Source organism: Felis catus, chromosome X (assembly GCF_018350175.1).
Source record: "Felis catus isolate Fca126 chromosome X, F.catus_Fca126_mat1.0, whole genome shotgun sequence".
NCBI classification, from domain to species: Eukaryota; Metazoa; Chordata; class Mammalia; order Carnivora; family Felidae; genus Felis; species Felis catus.
In genome coordinates this window covers 63,226,939-63,252,492 of record NC_058386.1, presented here as the reverse complement: position 1 = coordinate 63,252,492, position 25,554 = coordinate 63,226,939, and the positions used below count along the sequence as shown (strand labels likewise).

Sequence of the window (25,554 nt, the reverse complement as noted above, 5' to 3'; positions counted from 1 at the left end):
TTATTTTTTATTTTTTAAAATTTACGTCTAAATGAGTTACTATATAGTGAAGCAATGATTTCAGTAGATTCCTTAATACCCCTTACACATTAAACCCATCCCCCTCCCACAACCCCTCCAGCAACCCTCAGTTTTTTCTCCATATTTATGAGTCTCCTTTGTTTTGCCCCCCTCCCTATTTTTGTATTATTTTTGTTTCCCTTCCCTTATGTTCATCTGTTTTGTCTCTTAAAGTCCTCATATGAGTGAAGTCATATGATTTTTGTCTTTCTCTAATTTCACTTAGCATAATACCCTCCAGTTCCATCCACGTAGTTGCAAATGACACAATTTCATTCTTTTGGATTTCTCATTAATACTCCATTGTATATATATATATACCACATCTTCTTTATCCATTCATCCATCGATGGACATTTGGACTCTTTCCATACTTTGGCTATTGTTGATGGTGCTGCTATAAACATGGCAGTGCATGTGTCCCTTGGAAACAGCACACCCGTATCCCTTGGATAAAATGCCTAGTAGTGCAATTGCTGGGTTGTAGGGTAGTTCTATTTTTAGTTTTTTCGGAAACCTCCATACTGTTTTCCAGAGTGGCTGCACCAGCTTGCATTCCCACCAACAATGCAAAAGAGATCCTCTTTCTCTGCATCCTAGCCAACATCTCTTGTTGCCAGAGTTGTTAATGTTAGCCATGCTGACAGGTGTAAGGTGGTATCTCATTGTGGTTTTGATTTGTATTTCCCTGATGATGAGTGAAGTTGAGCATTTTTTCATGTGTCGGTTGGCCATCTGGATGTCTTCTTTGGGGAAGTGTCTATTCATGTCTTTTGCCCATTTATTCACTGGATTCTTTGTTTTTTGGGTGTTGAGTTTGATAAGTTCTTTGTAGATTTTGGATACTAACCCTTTATCTGATATGTTGCTTGCAAATCTCTTCTCCCATTTTGTTGGTTGGCATTTAGTTTTGCTGATTGTTTCCTTCGCTGTGCAGAAGCTTTTTATTTTATTGAGGTCCCTGTAGTTCATTTTTGCTTTTGTTTCCCTTGCCTCCAGAGACGTGTTGAGTAAGAAATTGCTGCGAACAAGATAAAAGAGGTTTTTGCCTGCTTTATCCTCGAGGATTTTGATGGCTTCCTGTCTTACATTGAGGTCTTTCATTCATTTTCAGCTTATTTTTGTGTATGGTGTAAGAAAGTGGTCCAGGTTCATTCTTCTGCATGTCACTGTCGTTTTCCCACCTCCACTTGCTGAAGAGGCTGTCATTATTCCATTGGATATCCTTTCTTGTTTGGTCAAAGATTAGTTGGCCATACGTTTGTGGCCATTTCTGGGTTCTCTATTCTGTTCCATTGATCTGAGTGTCTGTTTTTGTGCCAGTACCATACTGTCTTCATGATTACAGCTTTGTAGTATAGCTTGAAGTCTGGGATTGTGATGCCTCCTGCTTTGGTTTTCTTTGTCAAGATCGCTTTGGCTGTTCAGGGTCTTTCCTCGTTCCATACAAATTTTAGGATTATTTGTTCTAGCTCTATGAAGAATGCTGGTGTTATTTTGATAGGATATGCACTGAATGTGTAGACTGCTTTGGGTAGTATCGGCATTTTAACAATATTTGTTCTTCCTATCCAGGAGCATGGAATCTTTTTCCATTTCTTTGTGTCTTCTTCAATTTCCTTCATCAGCTTTCTATAGTTTTCAGTGTATAGATTTTTCACCTCTTTGGTTATATTTATTCCTAGGTATTTTATGGGTTTTTGTGCAACTGTATGTGGGTTTTTGTGCAACTGTATATTCCTTCTCTTTCTGTCGCTTCATTGTTGGTGTATAGGAATGCAACCAATTTCTTTGCATTGATTTTATATCCTGCAACTTTTCTGAATTCATGAATCAATTCTTGCAGTGTTTTGGTGGATCTTTTGGGTTTTCCATATAGAGTATCATGGCATCTGCAAAGAGTGAAAGTGTGACCTCCTCCTGGCCGATGTGGATGCCTTTAATTTCTTTGTGTTGTCTGACTGCAGAGGCGAAGAGTTCCAATACTATGTTGAATAACAGTGGTGAGAGTGGACATCCCTGTCTTGTTCCTGACCTTAGGGAGAAAGCTCTCAGTTTTTCCCCATTGAGGATGATATTAGCGTTGGGTCGCTCGTATATGGCTTTTATCATCTTGAGGTATGATCCTTCTATCCCTACTTTCTTGAGGGTTTTTATCAAGAAAGGATGCTGTATTTTGTCAAATGCTTTCTCTGCATCTATTGAGAGGATCATATGGTTCTTGTCCTTTCTTTTATTGATTTGATGAATCACGTTAATTGTTTTGTGGATACTGAACCAGCCCTGCATTGCACAGGATAATTTTCTATATGATGCCTAGAAAGAAATGCATCCACCTTTTGTGGCCTCTGAAATATAAACATTTTAAGGACTTAAGAAAAATAATATAAAACTAGGGGCGCCTGGGTGGCTCAGTTGGTTAAGCATCATGACTTCATGATCTTGTGGTTCATGAGTTCGAGCCCTATGTCATGCTCTGTGCTGACAGCAAGAAGCCTGCTTCAGATTCTTTGTTTTCTTCTCTCTGCCTCTCCCCAGTGTGCACTCGCTCGATCTCTCTCTCTCTCTCTCTCTCTCTAACGATAAACATTAAAAAAGAGAAAAATACCACAAAACTATAAATAAAAAAATTCTGTACAGAAGTAAATATATTGAATGAGTAATAAAATCAAAGTAACAAATTTGAAAAGCCACCAAATGCCATAAAATACTAATACAACTCTATATTTTCTTTTCCTATATTTTCACTGTATACTCTCCTGCTTCATTTGATAATAACTTTGAAAAAGCATTTTCTATAAAGCGAAAAGATAATTTAGTCATTCCTGTATTTCAAATATTTTTTATTAACAATAGCTTAGAAAAGTTCCTTTCCATCCTTTTAATATCACAACTAGATATTGACAAAATTTTGGAGCTGTACAAATTTGGGAAAACTATCTAGTTTCTTTAAAACATGTACTCTAGGGGCGCCTGGGTGGCGCAGTCGGCTAAGCGTCCGACTTCAGCCAGGTCACGATCTCGCGGTCTGTGAGTTCGAGCCCCGCATCAGGCTCTGGGCTGATGGCTCAGAGCCTGGAGCCTGTTTCCGATTCTGTGTCTCCCTCTCTCTCTGCCCCTCCCCCGTTCATGCTCTGTCTCTCTCTGTCCCAAAAATAAATAAACGTTGAGAAAAAAAAAATTTATAAAATATGTACTCTAAGATTTAAGGTCATTTCAGAGTTTACTGTAGTATTGACTACTATTAAATACTCTTTGAATTTATAACATTCATTTACCATTTTTACACTGGGCCCTACATCTTATTTAAAAATTTTTTTTTAATTTTTAAATTTACATCCAAGTTAGCATATATTGCAACAATGATTTCAGGAGTAGATTCCTTAATGCCCCTTACCCATTTAGCCCTTACCCCCTCCCACAACCCCTCCAGCAACCCTCTGTTCTCTATTTTTAAGAGTCTCTTTTGGGGGCGCCTGGGTGGCGCAGTCGGTTAAGCGTCCGACTTCAGCCAGGTCACAATCTCGCAGTCCGTGAGTTCGAGCCCCGCGTCAGGCTCTGGGCTGATGGCTCAGAGCCTGGAGCCTGTTTCCGATTCTGTGTCTCCCTCTCTCTCTGCCCCTCCCCCGTTCATGCTCTGTCTCTCTGTCCCAAAAATAAATAAACGTTGAAAAAAAAATTAAAAAAAAAAGTCTCTTTTGTCCCCCTGTTTTTATATTATTTTTTTCTCCCCTTCCCTTTTTTTCATCTGTTTTGTATCTTACTCATATGAGTGAAGTTATATATTTGTCTTTCTCTGACCAACTTCACTTAGCATAATACCCTCTAGTTCCATCCACGTAGTTGCAAATACCAAGATTTCATTCTTTTTGATTGCCACATAATACTCCATGTATACGTATTTATGTATACATACATATATATACACACACACACACACACACACACACACACCACATCTTCTTATACATTCATCCATCAATGGATATTTGGGCTCTTTCCATACTTTGGCTATTGTTCATAGTGCTGCTATAAACATTGAGGTGCATATATTCCTTCGAAACAGCACAACTGTAACCCTTGGACAAATATCTAGTAATGCAATTGCTGGGTCCTAAGGTATTTATATTTTTAATTTTTTGAGGAGCCTCCATACTGTTTTCCAGAGTGGCTGCACCAGCTTGCATTCCCACCAGCAGTGCAAAAGAGATCCTCTTTCTCTGCATCCTCACCAACATCTGTTGTTGCCTGAGTTGTTAATGTTAGCCATTCTGACAGGTGTGAGGTGGTATCTCATTGTGGTTTTGATTTGTATTTCCCTGATGATGAGTGATGTTGAGCATTTTTTCATGTGTCTGTTTGTCATCTGGATGCCTTCTTTGGGAAAGTGTCTATTCATGTCTTTTGACTGGGTCCTACACCTTTATGTCATGACACTGAAATATGAGTGTTAGGAACATTATTGGAAGCAATTCCTACACCAGAATTCCTAGCAAAAATATGCACAGAAGTGACTAAGAACCACATTTGGCCAAATATCCTAACCCCAAACTAAATATATCCCCAACTCAATGTCCCCTTAGTCAGATTCCCAAAATACCTGTGGCAAATCCAATACCACCCAACACAAAGCAAAAGTCTAACAGAGGGCAAGTCTAAGTGAAAATATGTGGGGAATAGGTTTAAGAATTCTCTACGTTTACACCAATGAGTTAACAAGGCTTAGGGTGAAAAGCTGCCGCAAGGCAAAAACACCCAAGGTTAGCTAGGAAGATGAGTGCCTTGTTAACCCTGAGGATACATGCTCCAGCAATCTTAAACTTTACAGATAATAGCTAATTAGCTGTATCGCCTACAAAAAAATACTTCCCATCTGGCGCCAATATATCATTGTGCTTAGATCACAACTTTATATACCACATGCCCCCCAAACCCTTTGCTTCATACACAAACAAGTTAATGGCCACTATCTGATTGTTTTCTTCTGCACGTTCGCCACGTATGTAAAATCTGCAAAGCTCCATAAATACAGAGATGAAACTCCTGTTCGGCACTCTTGTCTCCTCCCAAACATTAGCCTCTCTCATCTTCATTTCTGCATCCACTCTCTTGCTGGACAAGAGAGAACTCCCGACTCAAAGTCTGCATCAGAAATAGACAATGGACTTAAATGCTTGTGGTTAAAATATTTTACTTTTGCAAAAACACGTAACCATGTGAACACACTGCTAAGACTCTTTCCAGCGTCTCAGAAGGGGTCAATGCAAGTGAAAGGCTATGAAACATAAGTTCCACAATAAATCTGTCTCTGGACCTAGAAGACTAAACACTTAGTAAAATATAATTTAAAATGTTTATTTATTTTGAATGAGAGAGAGTTGGTGAGAGTGGGAGAGTGGCAGAGAGAGAGAGAGAGAGAGAGAGAGAGAGAGAGAGAGAGAGAGAATCCCAAGAAGGCTTTGTGCTGTCAGTGTTGAGCCCGACACATGGTTCAAACTCCTGAACCATGAGATCATGACCTGAGCTGAAATCAAGAGTGTAGCTTAACCAACTGAGACACCCAGGTGCCCCTAGTAAAATATTTTTAAAGGAAAGAAAAAAGAAGAAAGGTTACTAATAGACTCTCAATCATAACAGCTTTTGACTGAAGGAAGAGAGAGCTGGAAAAGGCAGAAAAGTTATGTGTACTTTTATTTTTAGCAATCAAATTATGAATGTGCCCTGCCAAGCACCGCCTTACATATCTGTCACTGGGATCCATATAAATCACTGTTGATAACACAAAGTGCTTTCACATTATATCACTGGTACTTTTCCTTTACAAGTTAATCCAATTCAATTGCATTTTTCTGACCTTAAATACACCTTATTAAGCACAGGGAAATTCTAGAAAGATGCAGGGGAAATAGCAGCCTTACATACAAGTGGGGTGCAACAGACTTATTTGGAAAATCTATAGAGGAATGTACTTGCAAATGTCAAAGCAGAAACCTTTCCTTTAGCTATACGTGAATATGCTGGGAAAAACAATCTTCAATAGTTTGCCACACAGAGTTGGGGGTTCTGGAAAATGCATTAGTTGTCAGTGGACAGTAAGTACCTAAGTCATTGGGAGAAAAATTATTTGAACTAGCTTTTGGATGCTTAAAATAGCTTTACTGCAGTTAGCACAATTAAAGAGATTCAGCTTCTATTCTGGCCACTCCAGCATCAGCCACCTTAGATCAAGTGGAGGAGGTTTAACTGGTTTCATTTGAAGATAAATCAAGTGCAGGTGTCACACTTATTACTCACTGAAATTAACAACTCATTTTTAAAGCTATGGGACTGAAGAATGTAGAGCTACTTTTGCCATCTTTGTTTCCAATCAACAAACTGGAAAATATCCATCCAATTGTTGGATAGTTATGATTAGTGAAAAAATTACAAAATGTAATTGGGTAAAATTAATGTTTAGATTAAGAACAAGTAAAAGGCAGAGCTCTCATAAGTATCTATCTGTAGGATACACAAGATATTCTAGTTCAAATTTAATGATTCATGCACTTAAAAATATGAGCTTCTGATTATTAGAAAGAATCCATTGACCACACTGGGTTTAAATCTTGTGCTAACTCTGATATCCAGCTGGACAAAACTCTCTTTGGAATGTTAACATTTACTAGGTAGTGTGTCTAAAAATGTACCTTTTGGGGGCACCTGGGTGGCTTAGTCAGTTGGGCCTCCAACTTAGGCTCAGGTCATGATCTCATGGTCTGTGAGTTCGAGCCCCACATCAGGCTCTGTGCCGACAGCTCAGAGCCTGGAGCCTGCTTTGGATTCTGTGTGTCCCTCGCTCTCTGCCCCTCCCCCACTCACGCTCTCTTACTCCTTCACAAATAAATAAACATTAAAAAAAATAAATTAATTAAAAAAAAGAAATCCTGAATGCTTTTTAAAAAAATAAATAAAGGGGCGCCTGGGTGGCGCAGTCGGTTAAGCGTCCGACTTCAGCCAGGTCACGATCTCGCGGTCCGTGAGTTCGAGCCCCGCGTCGGGCTCTGGGCTGATGGCTCGGAGCCTGGAGCCTGTTTCCGATTCTGTGTCTCCTTCTCTCTCTGCCCCTCCCCCGTTCATGCTCTGTCTCTCTCTGTCCCAAAAATAAATAAACGTTGAAAAAAAAATTAAAAAAAATAATAATAAATAAATAAATAAATAAATAAAAATAAAATAAAAATAAAAATGTACCTTTTGCATGTGGATTTGAACTAGTCATAGGAAAACCATTTCAAGACTCATGCAGCTGAACAAATTCCAAAGTTGCATTAACCTCTACCATCACTGTAACAAATATTGTATAAAAGCAAAATTATAGAAAACATCAAGTAAATACAACTACCATCAATATAAAGTTGTTTTAATGATACTGAAAACTTGAATAATACATTAAAATAACAGGGACATTACACAAATGAAGACACAAGTCAGTTAAATTGACACATTTGGGGATTGACTCATTAAGCCCTGGTAGTGTAAATAAACATGCTCAAGAGTCAGCAATTCATAGAATAATATTTAAGAAAAGCATCCATGTGTTACTGTCAATATAGCAGGAATCCCCAAACTTTTGGCAAGAAGGTGATATTCTTAATTTCTGTGGACACTTAGATACAAGTAGTAGAGAAATAGGGGGGAACAGGCAGGGAACCAAACTGAATGAAGTAAGAGTGCTGAAATTAGCTACACTCCAAACAGTGCTGAGAATACTTAAGAATAAGTAACAAGGAAAAAGGCAGGAATGGGCAGCAAAAAAGGCTTGGAAGTGATATTGAGATATACTAGGAGATTTCATGCACTAGTCAGGGACCTCTATCTTAACAAAGTACAACAGGCAGGAAGGCCCACATCAACTCTTAGAAACACAGCAAAATACATCAACAGTTTCAAATTATGAGAATGTCATGAAAATAAACAGCAAAGATTCTCCTGGGTGATAGGTACAAGGAGGTTCCTTGTACTAGGCTCTCTACTTTTGTGTATGTTTGAAATTTCTCATTGAAAGTTAAATACTCAAAGGGGTGCCTGGACGACTCAGTTGGCTAAGCATCCAACTCTTGATTTCAGCTCAGGTCATGATCTCAGTTTGTGGGATTAAGGACCATGTCGGGCTCTGCTCTGGCAGCATGGAGCCTGCCTGGGATTCTCTCTCTCCTCTCTCTCTGTCCCTACCCTGCTCATGCACACTCTCTCTCTCCCTTGCTCTTTCAAAACATGGGTACATGTATTCCTTTGAATTAGTATTTTTGTATTCTTTGGGTAAATACCTAGTAGTGTAATTGACTGATTAATGGATAAAGATGTGATATATACACACAATGAAATATTAATCAATCATAAAAAAGAATTGAATCTTGCCATTTTGCAATGACATAGATGGAGCTACAGAGTATTATGCAAAGCGAAATAAATCAGTCAGAGAAAGACAAATACCATATGATTTCACTCAGAAATGAAAGAAAACAAAACAAAGAAGCAAAGGGACAAAGAGAGAGAAAGAGGCAAACCAAGGAACAGACTCTTAACTACAGAGAAAAGATGGTTACCAGAAGGGAGGTGGGGGGGCGGGTATGGGTAAAACAGGTGATGGGGATTAAGGAGTGCACTTCTGATAAGCACCATGTGTTGTATGGAAGTGCTGAATCACTATATTGTACACCTGAAACTAATATTACACTGTATGTTAACTAACTTGAATTTAAGTAAAAACTTACAAAAAAATAAGTACCCTTTGACCAAGTAGGTTTTATCCTGTGAATGCATGGCTGGAACAACATATGAAAATGAATCCATGTAATTCACCATATTAACAGCCTAAAGAAGAAAAATAATAATCTCTAGATGCAAAAAAGGCACTTGAAAAACTTTAACTTCCATTCATAATTAAAAAGAAAAGTCCCAGAAAACGAGGAATGGAAAGAAACTTCCTTACCTGATACAGAGCATCTACAAAAACCCTACGACTAACACAATACTTGATGAATGACTGAATGTTTTCCCCCTATGATCAGGAAGAAGACAAGGATGTCCATTCTTACCACTCCTATTCAAAATTGTAATGGAGGTTCTAACCAGTTCAATAAAGAAATAAAAGCCATACAGACTAAAAAGAACGAAGTAAAATTATTTTTATGCCCTGATGACATAATTGCTTATGTAAATGAATCTACAAGAAACTTATGTCAATGTCAAAGAATCTACAAAAAAGCTAATAGATTTAATAAGTCAATTTAGCAAAGTTCAGGATACAAAGTCAACATACAAAACAAACTGCATATCTATATGTTTGTAATGAACAACTGAAACTAAAATTTAAGAAACAGTACCATTTAAAGACAGTCTCTTCAGCAAACAGTACTGGGAAAACTGGACAGTGACATGCAGAAGAATGAACCTGGACCACTTTCTTACACCATACACAAAAATAAACTCAAAATGGATGAAAGACCTCAATGTAAGACAGGAAGCCATCAAAACCCTCGAGGAGAAAGTAGGCAAAAACCTCTCTGATTTTGCCTACACCAATTTCTTACTCAACATGTCTCCAGAGGCAAGGGAAACAAAAGCAAAAATGAACTACCAGGACCTCATCAAAATAAAGAGCTTCTGCACAGCGAAGGAAACAATCAGCAAAACTGAAAGGCAACCGACAGAATGGGAGAAGATATTTTCACACGACATATCAGATAAAGGGTTAGTATCCAAAATCTACAAAGAACTTATCAAACTCAACACCCAAAAAACAAAGAATCCAGTGAATAAATGGGCAAAAGACATGAATAGACACTTCCCCAAAGAAGACATCCAGATGGCCAACTGACACATGAAAAAATGCTCAACTTCACTCATCATCAGGGAAATACAAATCAAAACCACAATGAGATACCACCTTACACCTGTCAGAATGCCTAACATCAGCAACTCTGGCAACAACAGATGTTGGCGAGGATGCAGAGAGAGAGGATCTCTTTTGCATTGTTGGTGGGAATGCAAGCTGGTGCAGCCACTCTGGAAAACAGTATGGAGGTTCCTCAAAAACTAAAAATAGAACTACCCTACGACCCAGCAATTGCACTACTATGTATTTATCCAAGGGATACAGGTGTGCTGTTTCCAAGGGACACATGCACCCCCATGTTTATAGCAGCACTATCAACAATAGCCAAAGTATGGAAAGAGCCCAAATGTCCATCGATGGATGAATGGATAAAGAAGATGTGGTATATATATACAATGGAGTATTACTTGGAAATCAAAAAGAATGAAATCTTGCCATTTGCAACTATGTGGATGGAACTGGAGGGTATTATGCTAAGTGAAATTAGTCAGAGAAAGACAAAAATCATATGACTTCACTCATATGAGGACTTTAAGAGACAAAACAGATGAACATAAGGGAAGGGAAACAAAAATAATATAAAAACAGGGAGGGGGACAAAACAAAAGATACTCATAAATACGGAGAAAAAACTAAGGGTTGCTGGAGGGGTTTGGGAGGGGAGATGTGCTAAATGGGTAAGGAACATTAAGAATTCTACTCCTGAAATCATTGCTTCACTATATAGTAACTCATTTGGATGTAAATTTTAAAAAATAAAGTAAAAAAAAAAAGTACCATTTAAATATTCAAAAGTATGAATTATTTAAATATAAATGTAAAAATATATATTCAAGATCGGCATGCTGAAAACTATAGATCCCTGATAAAAGAAATCAAGGAATACCTAAATAAATGGAGAAATATATCCTATGCAGATTAGAATACCCAATATTGTTAAGATGTTAGTCCTACCCAAAGACATCTACCGAATCAACACAATCCCAATCAAAATCCCAGCAGATAATTTTGTAGAAACTTCTAAGTCGATTCTAAAACTTCTATGGAAATGGAAAGGCACCAGAATAGTCAAAATAATTTTCAAAAAGAAAAAAGTTGAGGAAATACACCTTATGATTTTAAGATTATAAAGTTACAAAAACCAAAACTGTGTGGTATTTATTGACAAATGGGAGACACATAGATCAATGGAACAGATCAGAGCATAAAAAATATACCCATAAATATATGGTCAACTGATAATCAACAAAAGTACAAAGGAAATTCAATGAATAAAGAACAGACTTTTCAACAAATTGTGCTTCTTGGAAAAACTGGACATCATAAAAAAAAATTAACCTCAACCCATATCTCACAAGGTATACACATTAATTCAAAATGTATCAGAGACCTAAATGTAAAACCTAAAATGATAAAATTTTACAAGACATAGAAGAAAAATCTTTGTAACCTTGGGTGAGACCAAGATTTCTTAGACAAGAGATGAAAAACATGATCCATAAAGGAAAAAAAAGTAGATAAACTAGAATTCATCAAGGGTAAAAAAACATCTGCTCTTGAGAAAGACACTTTTAAGACAATGAAAAGACAGGTGAGTTAAGATAGCAACGTAGTAGGATGACCCTAGGCTCCTCTCATTCCTCAAACACAACTAGATATCTATCAAATCACTCTGAATACCCAAAAAATCAACCCGAGTACTGACAGAACAAATTCCACAACTAGAGTGAGAGAAGAGGCCACATCAAGGAAGGCAAGAAGTGTGAAGACATGGTCTGGGGGAGAAACTGACTGTGGGTGCTGCAGAGGGGAGATAGCCCTGGTCATGAAGAAAGGCAAGAGAGGGAGGAGCACACAGGGGAATGCACAAGAACACTTCCCCAAAACCATTGGCTGGGAAAAAGAGGGCTGATTTTTGTGGGTTTTTGCAACAAGTGGGGTTTAAAGACTGAAGTTCTAAAGATCTCTGGCTTGGCTGGGATAGAGCCCTGAGGGTGCTGCCCAACTCCTGGAGAGATGGTAGGCAGACAGCATGATCTGAGGAAAACCTGGGGCACACATAGGGGAGATCATTCACCTTTCTTGGAGCACATGCATGACAGGTAGCTTTCATGGAGATGCCTCTCACCTCTCCGGGGACAAAGTAGCCCGCAGGTGCCTTTTCCCTCCCATACTCCTCAGCAGAAACACAGAGCCACCTGACCAGGGAAGCTCGGTCCCAACACTGCCTAGCCTGACTGATCCAAGTCCCATCCCCTGTGCACTGGTATGACTGCCCCTCTCGGTCAAACCTCCCTCAGTCCCAGTGCAGTAAGACCCTACCCCATAAGACCAGCACAGGTCCCTGTCCACACCACATCCCTATAGCCTGGAGTTTTAAAAGTCAGCAGGCTTGGCTGGGATAGAGCCCAGAGAGCGCTGCGCTGCTCCTGGAGAGAAGGCAGGCAAACAATGTGAAAACAGTGATTGAAGAATGCCTGGGACACCCAAGGGGGGAGATGATTCACTCTACTGGCAGTGCTTCCCTGAGAGCAGCAAGGGGAAAAAGGACCTGTCTGGCACCTTTTCCTTCCCCTGCCGCTCAGCATAAACATACAGCCGCCTGCAGCAAACAGCACAGCACAGACACTAGCTGCCTAACCTGCTTAGACTAGGTCCCATACCACTGCACTCTGCCAGTACTGCCATTCCAAGTCAAGACTGCCTCCATCCCAGCACCACAAGCCCCTTCCCCAGAAGACAAGCAGAGGCCCCTGCCCACAGAACGTTTCCCAACCAGATAGTTCTAAAGGCTTCTCTTCTAGTGGAAGTAGTATCAAATCTTATTTAACAAAGAGACCAGAACACACCTAGTTAAAACTCGCCACAGTCTAGCCAAGGACCAAACACTGCACACAGCAGGCAAGAAGAGCCTCTACAGACGACTGGCTGAAAGACAGAGCAGATGAAACACAGCAGCAGAATGCACGCAGCACACACCAGAGACACTCCCCGAAGCACCAGGCCCTGGACACTAGATGACCTCTTCTTCATAAAGCCATTATCTCAAGAGCAGAAAACATAACAGGCTTTTCTAACACAGAGAAGACAGAGACAAAACGCCAAGATGGAGGAATTCACCCCAAATGGAAGAACAATATGAGGTCACAGTCAGGGATCTAAGCAAAACATATGTAAGTAATACGCCGGATGGAGAATTTAAACCAAGAATCATAAGGATACTTGCTGGGCTTGAGAAAATAATGGAAGACTTCAGGGAGGCCTTACTGACAGATAAAAAGGTTAAAAAAATCAGTCAGAAATGAAAAAGTGCAATAACTGAGATTTGAAACAGACTGAATGCAATGAAGCATTGCATTTGTTCTCTGGAAGAAGCAGAGAACAACTAAGTGACACAGAAGATAAAATAATGGAAAATAATTAGGCTGAACAAAAGGGAGAAAGAATTATGGAACATAAGAACAGACTTAGGGAACTCAATGACTCCATCAAACTAATAATATTCGTATTGTAGGAGTCCAGAAGAATAAGAGAGAAAAAGGGGGGAGAACATTTATTTGAGGAATTAATAGTGGAAAACTTCCCTAATCAGGGGAAGGAAACAGACATCCAGATCCAGGAGGCATAGAAAATTCCCATCAAAATCAACAAAAGCAGGCCAATGCCAAGATATATTGTAATTATATTTGCAAAATCTAGTGATAAAATACTAAAAGCAACAGGACAAAAGAAGTACCTAACTTACAAGGGAAGACCCATAAGGCTAGCTGTAGATATCTCAACAGAAACCCGGCAAGCGAGAAAGGAGTAGCATGATATTTTCAATCTGCTGAATGTGAAAAATCTGCAGCCAAGAATACTCTATCCAGCAAGGCTATCATTCAGAATAGAAGGTGAGAGAAAGTTTCTCAGATAAACAAAAACTAAAGAAGTTCGTGACCACTAAACCAACTCTGCAAAAAATATTAAAGGGGACTTTGAGTGAAAGGAAAGACCAAAAATGACAGACAAGAAACAGGGAAAATCTCCAGAAACAATGACAAAACAAGTAATAAAATGGCATTAAATACGTATCAATCAATAATTACTCAATTACATGTAAATGAACTAAATGCTCTAATCAAAAGACATAGAGTATCAGAATGGATATAAAATAAGATCCATCTATATGCTGCCTACAAAAGACTCATTTTAGACCTAAAGGTACCTGCAGATTGAAAGTGAGGGGGTGAAGAACCATTTATCTTGCAAGTGGATGCCAAAAGAAGGCCAGAGTAACAATACTTATATCAGACAAATTAAATTTTAAACCAAAGACTGTAACAAGAGATGAAGAAGGGCACTGTATCTTAATAAAGGATATTATCCCACAAGAAGATCTAACAGTTGTAAATATTTATGCATACAACACTGGAGCACCCAAATATATAAAACAATTAATGACAGACATAAAGAAACTTATTGAAAATGAGTTAATAATAGTAGGGGAATTTAACACTCCACTTGCAGCAATGGAGAGATCATGAAAGCAGAAAATCAACAAGTAAAAAACAGCTTTGAATGACACAATGGACAAGATGGACTTAACAGATAAATTCAGATCATTCCATCGTAAAGCAGAATACACATTCTTTTCAAGTGCACATGGAACACTCTTCAGAATAGATCACCTACTAGGTCAAAAATCAGGCCTCAACAAGTACTAAAAGACTTGAGATCATACCATGCATCTTTTCTGACCCTATCACTATGAAACTTGAAGTCAACCACAAGAAAAAATTTGGAGAGACCACAAATACATGAAGGTTAAACAACATGCTACTAAAGAATGAATGGGTCAAGCAGGAAATCAAAGAAGAAATTTTTAAAAATACATGGAAACAAATGAAAATAAAAACACATTGGTCCAAAATCTTTGGGACTCAACAAAAGTAGTCCTAATAGGAAGGCTACAACAATACATGCCTACCTCAAGAAGCAAGAAAAATCTCAAATAAATAACCTATCCTTACATAAAGGAGATAGAAAAAATTAGAAATGAAACCTAGGGGCGCCTGGGTGGCGCAGTCGGTTAAGCGTCCGACTTCAGCCAGGTCACGATCTCGCGGTCCGGGAGTTCGAGCCCCGCGTCAGGCTCTGGGCTGATGGCTCAGAGCCTGGACGCCTGTTTCCGATTCTGTGTCTCCCTCTCTCTCTGCCCCTCCCCCACTCGTAGTCTGTCTTTCTCTCTCAAGAATAAATAACAAACATTAAAAAAAATTTTTTTAATATAGAAAACAACATGTGATGGCAAGGATGCAAAGAAAAGAAAACCCTCTTACACTGTTGGATGCAAACACCCTGGAAAACAGTATGGATGTTCCTCAAAAAGTTAAAAATGGAACTATCCTACTATCCAGCAATTGCACTACTAGGCATTTACCCAAAGGATACAGGTTTGAAGGAGTACAAGTACTCTGATGTTTATAGCAGCATTATCAACAATAGCCAAAACATGGAAACAGCCCAAACATCCACTGACTGATAAATGGATAAAGAAAAGGTGGTGTATATATATGTATAATGGAATATTACTCAGCCATAAAAAAGAATGAAATCTTGCCATTTGCAATGACATGGGTGGAGCTAGACAGACAGTATTATGCTAAGTGAAATAAGTCAGTCAGAGAAAGACAAACACCATATGATTTCACTTATGTGAAAATTAAGAAACAAAACAAACAGGCACCTGGGTGACTCAGTTGGTTAAGCATCCAACTTCAGCTCAGGTCATGATCTCGCAGCCCATGGGTTCGAGTCCCACATCGAGCTCTGTGCTGGCAGCTCAGAGCCTGGAGCCTGCTTCAGATCCTGTGTGTCTCCTTCTCTCTCTCTGTGCCCCTTCCCCACTCATGCTCTGTCTCTTTCTCTCTCTCAAAAATGAATAAATGTTAAAAAAAAAAAAAGATACAAAGTAAAGTTACCAGATTTAGCAAATAAAAATACAAGACACCAAGGGGTGCCTGGCTGGCTCAGTTATCAGAGCATACAACTCTTGATCTCAGGGTTATGAGTTCAAGCATCACGCTGGGCATAGAGCCTACTTAAAAAAATAAAATAGGGGAGGCTGGATGGCTCAGTTAAGTGTCTGACTCTTGGTTTTGGCCCAGGTCATGATCTCACAGTTCATGAGTTCGAGGCCTGCATCAGGCTCTGCATTGACAGTGCAGAGCCTGCTTGGGATTCTCACTCTCTCTCTGACCCTCCCCCACTCACTCTCTCTCAAAAGTGGATAAACATTTTTTTAAAAACAAATAAAATGCTGGGGCACCTGGGTGGCTCAGTCGGTTGAGCATCCGACTTTGGCTTAGGTCATGATCTCGCACTCCTTAAGTTTGGGCCCTGCGTCAGGCTCTGTGCTGACAGCTCAGAGCCTGAAGCCTGCTTTGGATTCTGGGTCTCCCTCTCTCTCTGCCCCCCCCCCCCACTCATTCTCTGCCTCTCTCTCTCTCTCTCTCTCTCTCTCTCAAAAATGAACATTAAAAATTTTTAAAAATAAAATGCATAAATAAAAAAATTTATTTAAAAAAAACCAGAAGACACCAAGTTATAAACTTAAATTTCAGATAAACATATTTTTTAGTGTAATTATATCTCATGCAATATAACAGGTCTCAAACTGTGGTCCCAAGACCAGCACCATTAGAGTTAACTGGGTATTTGTTAGAAATGCAAACTCTTCGGGTGCCTGGGTGGCTCAGTTGGTTGAGCGACCGACTTCAGCTCAGGTCTGATCTCACGATCCGTGAGTTGGAGCCCCGCATCAGGTTCTGTGCTGATAGCTCAGAGCCTAGAGCCTGCTTCTGATTCTGTCTCCCTCTCTCTCTGCCCCTCCCCCACTCATGCTCTGATTCGTAAATAAACATTAAAAAAAATTTTTTTAATGCAAACTCTCGGGGCACTGGGTGGCTCAGTCGGTTGAGTGACCGACTTCAGCTCAGGTCATGAACTCTTGGCTCATGGGTTCAAGCCCCACATCGGGCTCTGTGCTGACAGCTCAGAGCCTGGAGCCTGCTTCATATTCTGTCTCTGCCCCTCCCCTGCTTGTGCACTCTCTCTCTCTCTCTCTCTCTCTGTCTCTCAAATATAAATAAACCTTAAATTAAAAAAAAAAGAAATGCAAACTCTCAGGCCCCATCAGCCCTACTAAAACAGAAACTCTGAGGGTAGGGCCAGAAACATGTTTTAACAAGCCCTCCAGGTGATTCTCATGTTATGATTTGTGAACCACTGCTCACTATACCTGTCACTGGCAAAAGGAACTGTAAGAAGCTCATACAAAGAGAAAGGGGCACATAAGCCTATTCAATAAATCAATTCACCATCATCAAATACTAACTGAATAGCCAAAGGGTGTGTAGTAAGTTCTCTGAGAAGGGTCTAAAGCAGTGAATCTCAACTGAGGGCAATTCTGCCCACAGAGGACATTTGGCAATGCCTGGAGACATTTTGGTTGTCACAAACATAAGAAAAGCCTACTGGCATGCAGTGCATAGAAGCCAGGGGTGCTGCTAAGCATGCTACAAGGCACAGAGCAGCCCTCAAACAACAAAGAATTATCCAGCTTGAAATGTCAATAGTGCTGAGACTGAGAAATCTGGATTATAGGGTAAAGATGAATCAAAACATATTTTACCCCAAAGGCTTTAAAAATCAAAGACATTTTTATGAACACGGAAATAAAAAGTTTAAAAAAGTAATGACAAAACATAATTCAAGGTTTCTCACAGTAAAAATACTACAATTATTCCAAGAAGAATTTAAAGGGATTAGTGATACAAAGCTAATACATCACTTTGATGGTAAGAAGCACCTATATTTTTTTCAGAACTTATGTGAGAGAATAATTTGGAAATGATCAGTTTCAGAACCATATGCAAATTAAAATGCATCTGCAGACTGTATGACCAGAAAACACACATGGCCCAGGAATCATGGAACTTGAGTTCTAGTTTTGTTTTGGTATTAGGTAGCTGTGTAATTTAGCACAAGTCACTCCATTATCTAAGCTTCCATCTGCTAATCTGTAAAATAAGGAGGTTAGACTACTGAAGTCGTATCTAAAACCCCTTGCAGCATTAACATAAGCCGTATCTAAAACCCCTTGCAGCATTAACATATGTCTATGTCAAAAAAATGAACACAGTAAACATTCAAAAAAGTTTTTTATAAGATATGAGCGGGGATGGCATCATTATATTCCCTGTAGGGTAGTTTTGTATTGACTTGGGGGCTTTTGATTCTTGTGTTTAGAAGGTGTGAAACAAACAAAGTTGTTTAGCTTTTCTTATTTATTTATAATAGCTCAGGGTTGTGAGTTCAAGCTCCACACTGAGTGTAGAGATTAAAGTGTGTATGTGTGTGTGTGTGTGTGTGTGTGTGTGTGTGTGTATGTATACACACACATATAAAATCAAGGGACACCTGGGTGGCTCAGTTGGTTAAGTGTCCAACTCTCGATTTTGGCTCAGGTCATGATCTCATGGTTTGTGAGATCGAGCCCTGCATGGGGCTCTGCGCTGATAGCAGGGAGCCTGCTTGGAATTCTCTCCTCCCTTTTTCTCTGCCCCTCCCCAAATCATGTGCGCACACATACACACACATGTGTGTTTTCTCTCAAAAATAAACATTTAAAAAATATATATCTTTAAAAACACTAGAAACATTTTTTAAAAATTGAAGTGATGGGGCGCCTGGGTGGCGCAGTCGGTTAAGCGTCCGACTTCAGCCAGGTCACGATCTCGCGGTCCGTGAGTTCAAGCCCCGCGTCAGGCTCTGGGCTGATGGCTCAGAGCCTGGAGCCTGTTTCTGATTCTGTGTCTCCCTCTCTCTCTGCCCCTCGCCCGTTCATGCTTTGTCTCTCTCTGTCCCAAAAATAAAATAAAAAACGTTGAAAAAAAAAATTAAAAAAAATTAAAAAAAATAAAAAAAAACAAAACACGATGCCGGTTTCTTTATAAAAAAAAAAAAAATTGAAGTGAAAAAGCTTAGAAAATTACTGTTATACTTTGTATGCATGTGCTTAAGGAAGATTACATTATTATTTCACATAATAATTGTCATGCTATTTAAGAGACGAAAGCCCACAACCCTTTCTCTGAAAACATATATTTTAGTTCAGTATGAGATTAAGAATAAAAAGTGTATAAGCATCTGTATACTTATAAAATATAAAACTATAAATATACAATCATAATAATGTCATGATTCCATCTTCAGATATTTTTAAGTTGAAAAAATATATAATTTCTTATTTTTTATAAAAAGAAAAGTTAAAGGGACAAAGTGACTATATTAATATTTCAGAGTCTTTATTGCCAAATGTTTCAGTGTGTCTGCTCCTATCTCAGTGTTAGAAGTAATTTTCTAGAATTCCAGTCAACAGCATTTGAAATCACTGATGTCCAAAGGCTAACTTACTTTAATATGATGTACGCCATTCAGTTTTCCAATCCGCTGCTCAATGGTCCAAACACAGGAACCACATGTCATCCCCTCAACAGAGATGGTGACCAAATCCACAACCATACTTCGATCCATCTTGATTTATTCTTTACATTCCTATTAGAAACAATGAACAATTTCAGCCATGGAAATAATCCTTCCTCAACTTTACCCCCCAACCTTCTCATCTGAAAATATTTTACTAATAATATATGGTTAGCATTGTTTCCTCTCATCTTGTTTCACCCCCACCTAAAGGCCTTTGCTTTAGCTATTCCCTTGGTTTGGACTTTCTTCTCACAGATGTCTGCTTAGCTAACTTCCTCATCTCTTTCAAGTTTTCACTCAAATCTAATTCTCTTAATGAGTTTTACACTGAATAACCTGTTGCAATCCACATCCCTTCCACACACATACACTCTGATTTCCCTTACCTCTGCTCTATTTCATTTTTTTTTCATAGAATTTATCATCTTCTAATACACTCCATTAATTACTTACTATGTTTATTGCTTATTATTGGTGTTCCTGTGGTGGTTTTAAAATATTCTCACAAATTCTTTGTTACTCCTTCCTTCAAGAGGTGGAATTTAACTCCTTTCCCCGAGTGGGGCCTGGGCTCAGCAACTTGCTTCCAGACAGAATATGGTAAAATAGACAAGTATGACTTCCAAGACTAGGTCATAAAAGGCACTATGGGAGGGGGGAAAATCACTGTGGATTCCTCCTTGTCCTCTCTCTTGAATGGCCTTATCTGGGGGAAGCCATCTGTCATGTCATAAGGACACTCAAGCAGACTTATGGACAGGTTTGTGAGGCAAGAACTTGAGATCTCCTGCCAACAGCCAGGTAAGTTAACCATCTTGGAAGCTGATACTTCATACTTAATTAAGCCTTTAGATGCCCGAAGCCCCAGCCGACATACTGACTACAACCTCATGAGACCCTGAGCCAGAACCACCAAGCTAAACCATTCCCAAATTCATGACTCACAAAAACTGTGATATAATAAAGGTTTGTTGTTTCAAGCCACAAAAGTTTTAGGCAATTTGTTACACTGCAATAATTAACTAATACACATCCCACTGGAATGAAAATTCCATGAAGGCAGGAATATTTTTTTCCCACTGATATTAGTTTGAACCATATGAAACTGCCATTGTTGTTTATCAAAATAGTTGAATACTGCCTATTTCATATAGATCAACCTAATATATCCCATGGAAACAGTGTTTTCCTCTTGTGAGAGGAACTAAATGGTCAGGGGATAAAGGTGGAAAATTTCAGTATGTAACCTTTTGTACCTCTTTTTAAAGTTCAGATATAATTGACATAACATTGTATAAGTTTAAGGTATACAATGTGTTGGTTTGATATATTGATATATTGTAAGGATTACCTCCATTAGCTAACATGTCTAACAGGTCACTTAATTACCACTTCTTGTTTTGTGGTGAAAACAATTAAGATCTAGGGGCGCCTGGGTGGCTCAGTCGGTTAAGCGTCCGACTTCGGCTCAGGTCATGATCTCATGGTCCGTGGGTTCGAGCCCCGCATCGGGCTCTGTGCTGACAGCTCAGAGCCTGGAGCCTGTTTCAGATTCTGTGTCTCCCTCTTTCTCTGACCCTCCCCTGTTCATGCTCTCTCACTCTCTGTCTCAAAAATAAATAAATGTTAAAAAAAAAAGATCTAGTTTCCTTTGTATCTTTTGAATTTTGTACCATGAGAATGTATTCTCTCTCTCTCTCTCTCTCTCTCTCTCTCTCTCTCTCTCTCTCTCACACACGCACACACACACACACACACACACACACACACACTCACACAAGTATAGTGGACCTGCAATAACAGAAAACAATAATAGGGATGGGAGTTTATTATAGTTGAGACATTCTGAGATCCCTTGTCTTTGTTCGGAATGTATAAAGAGAAAGAGATAAACCTTAGATTTTGTTAGGAATATATGTTAAAAATTTGAAGGTAACTGGTGGGAGACTAGAAATACAATATATAGCTTTCAAAACAGTAGAGGGAAAAAGACAATAAAGAATATTAAATAAACCAATACAGAGCAATGAAGATAAGTGAAAATTTCAAGAAACAAGTAAGAACATCTTTCTATAAAACTCTTCTTGTTAGAGGCTAGTGTGAAATGATTACAATAAAGTAGCACTAGAATCAGGCTTAAGAAATTACTCAGGAAAAAATTAGAGACTTCCCAGTGTATATCTGAGGGCCTCTCTTAGAGCACCATAGATTATTCGTGTTTAGGGTATTAATTAGAAAATGTTAAATTATTTAAGAAAAATTATATTTGTAAGAATATATTAGCTCAATCTAAGGAACTTGCAAATAATACAGATTTGCAAAAAAAAAAAAAAAACTCTTTTGCAAAGATTTCAAATTATGTAGAAAACACCATTTTGTATAAGAGGAATATTGAAGTAAAGTAAAACTGCTACCCAAACCAGTGATGAGAGAAAAGAAGAAGAGCAGGAAATAATCAGTTATTATTAAGATGCTATCAGCTAAAATTGAAGTACAAATAAAAATACAAGTCTTATCCAATATTCATTAGAGGGTTCTCCATGCCCTTGGATAAAGATCCTGTTTTGTGACCGTAATCAAAAATTAGAGACACTGAAGTGTTTCAGACTTGTCAAAATTAACAATGGCCAACTACAAAACCCAAAAGTGGGTTACAAATACTATGATTTATATTGACTCTATTTTGCTCCCAAAGACATTTCCTTTAAAAATGCTAAACTACAAGATGGATTTTTTTTTAAATAAGAACGCTATGTAAAAATATTTCTAGAAAGACTCACAAAAAAAATCAGCAATATCACAGTTACCTCTAGGGAGGAAAAGAGACTGGGTGGTTGAGGGGGCAAGCTTTTACATTTTAAATTATGTCAATATAAAACCAATTAAAATTAAATAAAATTTATGAGAAACTATGTAAACTAAAACATTTCTTTGCAATAAATTTACTCCAAGTGGTATAAAAACAATTACTACATCATCTTAGCTTTCTAAGCTCTGAGAAACAAACAGAAACTGCTGCAGAACCACATCCTCTGCTCCTAACAAAGCAGGTAAGTGGACTCCTTACTTCTTTGATGGATTTCTGTGGAGCTTTGAACAACTGGACCATCAATATAATTTCCAAATATCTAAAATCGCAGAAGTTCCTTGAGGATAATTTGTTTTCAAATGTTAATTGGTTTTCAGCACATATTTTTCATTATATGTATTATTTCTTGAGATATAATTCACACTATAAAATTCACCCTAAGATGTATAATTCAGTGGTTTTTAGTAATACAATTCAGTTTTTAGTAATATTCACAATGATATGCAATCATAATGACCATGTAACTGCAGAACATTTTCATGACCCCCAAAAGAAATTCCATACCTATTAGCAGTCACTCCTCAGTCCCCTTACAGCTACTGGCAAACATGAATCTACCTCCTATCTCTATGGATTTGCCTATCCTGGTTAATTTCATAAAAACTGATTCATTTAATATGTGGCTTTGTGTGTCTGAGTTCTTTCACTTAACATAATATTTTTAAGGCTTAACAATGTGTAGAATGTAACTGTACTTCATTGTTTTCACTTATTTGATGGCATCCTTTGAAGCAAAAAAACCCTAATTTTGGGGCTTCCTGGGTGGCTCAGTCAGTGAGGTGCCCGACTTCAGCTCAGGTCATGATTTCAGGGTTCGTGAGTTCAAGCCCACATGGGGCTCTGTGCTGTCAGTGCAGAGCCAGCTTTGATCCTCTGCCTCCCTCTGCCATTCCCCCACTAGTGCTCTCTCTCTCTCAAAAATAAATAAAACATTTTTAAAAACTTAATTTTGATGAAGCCAAATTTATCATTTTTTTCTTTTGTTGCTTTGCTTTTGATGTCCTATAGAAGAAACCACTGTCACACTGAAAGTCGTGAAGATTTATTTCTATGTTTTCTTCTAAGAGTTTGGTAGTTTCAGCTCTTACATTTAGGTCTTTTAATCCACTTTGAGTTAATTGCTGTATATAGTGTGTGGTAGAGATCTGAATTACATTCTTTTACATGTGGATGTCAAGTTTTCCAAGGACCATTTTTTTAAACAGCTTTATTGAAATACAGTTTGCATATGATTCACACATTTAAGGTATAGAATTCAATAGGTGTTATATTCAGATATGTGCAACCATCACCATGGTGAATTTTAAAACATTTCTGTCACCTCAAAAAGAAGCCCCAGACCCTTTAGGTATCACCCTCCCACCTAAACCTCCCACCCCCCTTGCCAGGCAACCATTAATCTTTCTGTCTGTATAGATTTTCCTCTTTTGGACATTTCATATGAATGAAATCATATAATATGTGGTCTTTTGTGACTGGCTTCTTTCACTTAACATAATGTTTTCAAGGTTCATCCATGTTGTAGCATGTGCCAGCATTTCATTTCTTTTTTATGGCTGAATTAAATTCCATGGTATGGATATACCACTTTGTTTATCCATTCAACTGATGGACATTTAGGTTGGCTACTAAAAATAAGGCTGCTATAAATATTTATGTATAAATGTTTGTGTTTTCATTCATCTTGGATAATAATTAAGAGTGGAATTGCTGGGTCCTGTAACTGTTTTAATTGAGGAACTGCCACACTGTTCCCCAAAGCAGTTGTGCCATTTTACATTCCCACTGGCAGCATATGAGGGTTCTAATTTCCCCACCTCCTCACCAACACTTGTTATTATCTGATTTTTTAATTCTAGCCATTGTAGTATATGTTAACTGGTGCCCAAAAGTTTTTAATTTTGATGATGTCCAATGTATGTATTTTGTTGTTGTTGTTGTTTTTGTTGCCTCTAGTCATTTTTTTTAATTGAGATATAACTGACATGTAGCATTATTTTAGTTTTAGGTATAAAACAAAATGATCTGATATATGTATATATTGCAAAAAGACTGCCACCATAAGTTTAATTAACATCCATCACCATGCAGTTAATTTTTTTGTTATGATTAGAACCTTTACGATTTACAATTTACTCTCGTAGCAACTTTCATTATACAATGCAGCATTGCTAACTATAGTCATCATGCTGTACATTACATGCCTAGGACTTATTTATCTTAAAACTGGAATTTTATACCTTTTGACCACCTTCACCCACTTCACCCACCTCCAAAACCCACCTCAGACAATCCACCAATCAGTTCTCTGTATCGATGAGTTTGGTTTTTTCATATTCCACATATAAGTGAGCTCACATGGAATCTGTCTTTCTCTGACTTATTTCACTTAGCATAATGTCCTCAATCCACACTGTTGCAAGTGACAGAATTTCCTTCTAAAAAGAAGGAATGGCTGAATAATGTATGTATTCATACACCACAGTTTACTTGTCCATTCATCCACTGATGGACACTTAGGTTGTTTCCATGCCTTAGCTATTATAAATAATGCTGCAGTGAATATGGAGGTGCAGATTATCTTTGAGACAGCAATTTCATTTCTTTTGGATAAACACCCAGAAGTGGAAATGCTGGACTATTTTTAATTTTTCTAATTTTTAATTTAAAATTTTAATTTTTAATTTAAAAATTAAATTATATTTTATTTTTAATTTTTTAAGGACCCTTCATACTCTTTTCTATATACTCACTTTTAAAATGTAAAAAGTTAGAAAAGCTTAAAGAAAAATTAATCTTTAAACTCACCATTCTGTCTTAATTTCATTCAACTATCATTCATTATGGAAAAATTGTAATTTATACTGTGACTTTACCTGAAATAGGTTCATAATTATTAGTCTATTTGTGTTATTTACTCTTTTACTTTATTTTTTATATTTATGTTTATTGAGATATAGTTGACACACAATGTTACATTAGTTTCAGGTATACAACACAGTGATTTGACAGGTCCATATGTTATGCTATGCTCACCACAAGTGTAGCTACCATCTGTCACCATACAACACTATTACAATACCATTGACTGTATTCCCTATACTATGACTTATTCATTCCATAACTGGAAGCCTGGTGTTATTTACTTTAATTAATTTCTTTGTTTTTGTAATCTTTACATCCCACATGGGACTCAAATTCATGACCCTGAGATCAAGAG

The 25,554-nt window shown here is 38.0% G+C and overlaps 1 protein-coding gene across 7 annotated transcripts in view; it reads right to left on the bottom strand.

Annotated features, from left to right (window-relative positions):
- ATP7A (ATPase copper transporting alpha) overlaps nucleotides 1-25,554 on the bottom strand; it is a 176,355-nt gene that overhangs the window by 96,830 nt on the left and 53,971 nt on the right. For 6 of the 7 annotated variants that reach the window (XM_045050349.1, XM_045050348.1, XM_045050351.1 and 3 more), the window contains exon 2: nucleotides 19,394-19,534. In XM_045050349.1, coding sequence (XP_044906284.1) covers nucleotides 19,394-19,513 — 120 coding nt within the window. In that variant the 5' untranslated portion in view covers nucleotides 19,514-19,534. Of the gene's footprint in view, nucleotides 1-7,287; nucleotides 7,390-19,393; nucleotides 19,535-25,554 lie in introns of those variants that run through there. The other variant, XM_045050350.1, reaches the window with a different exon arrangement.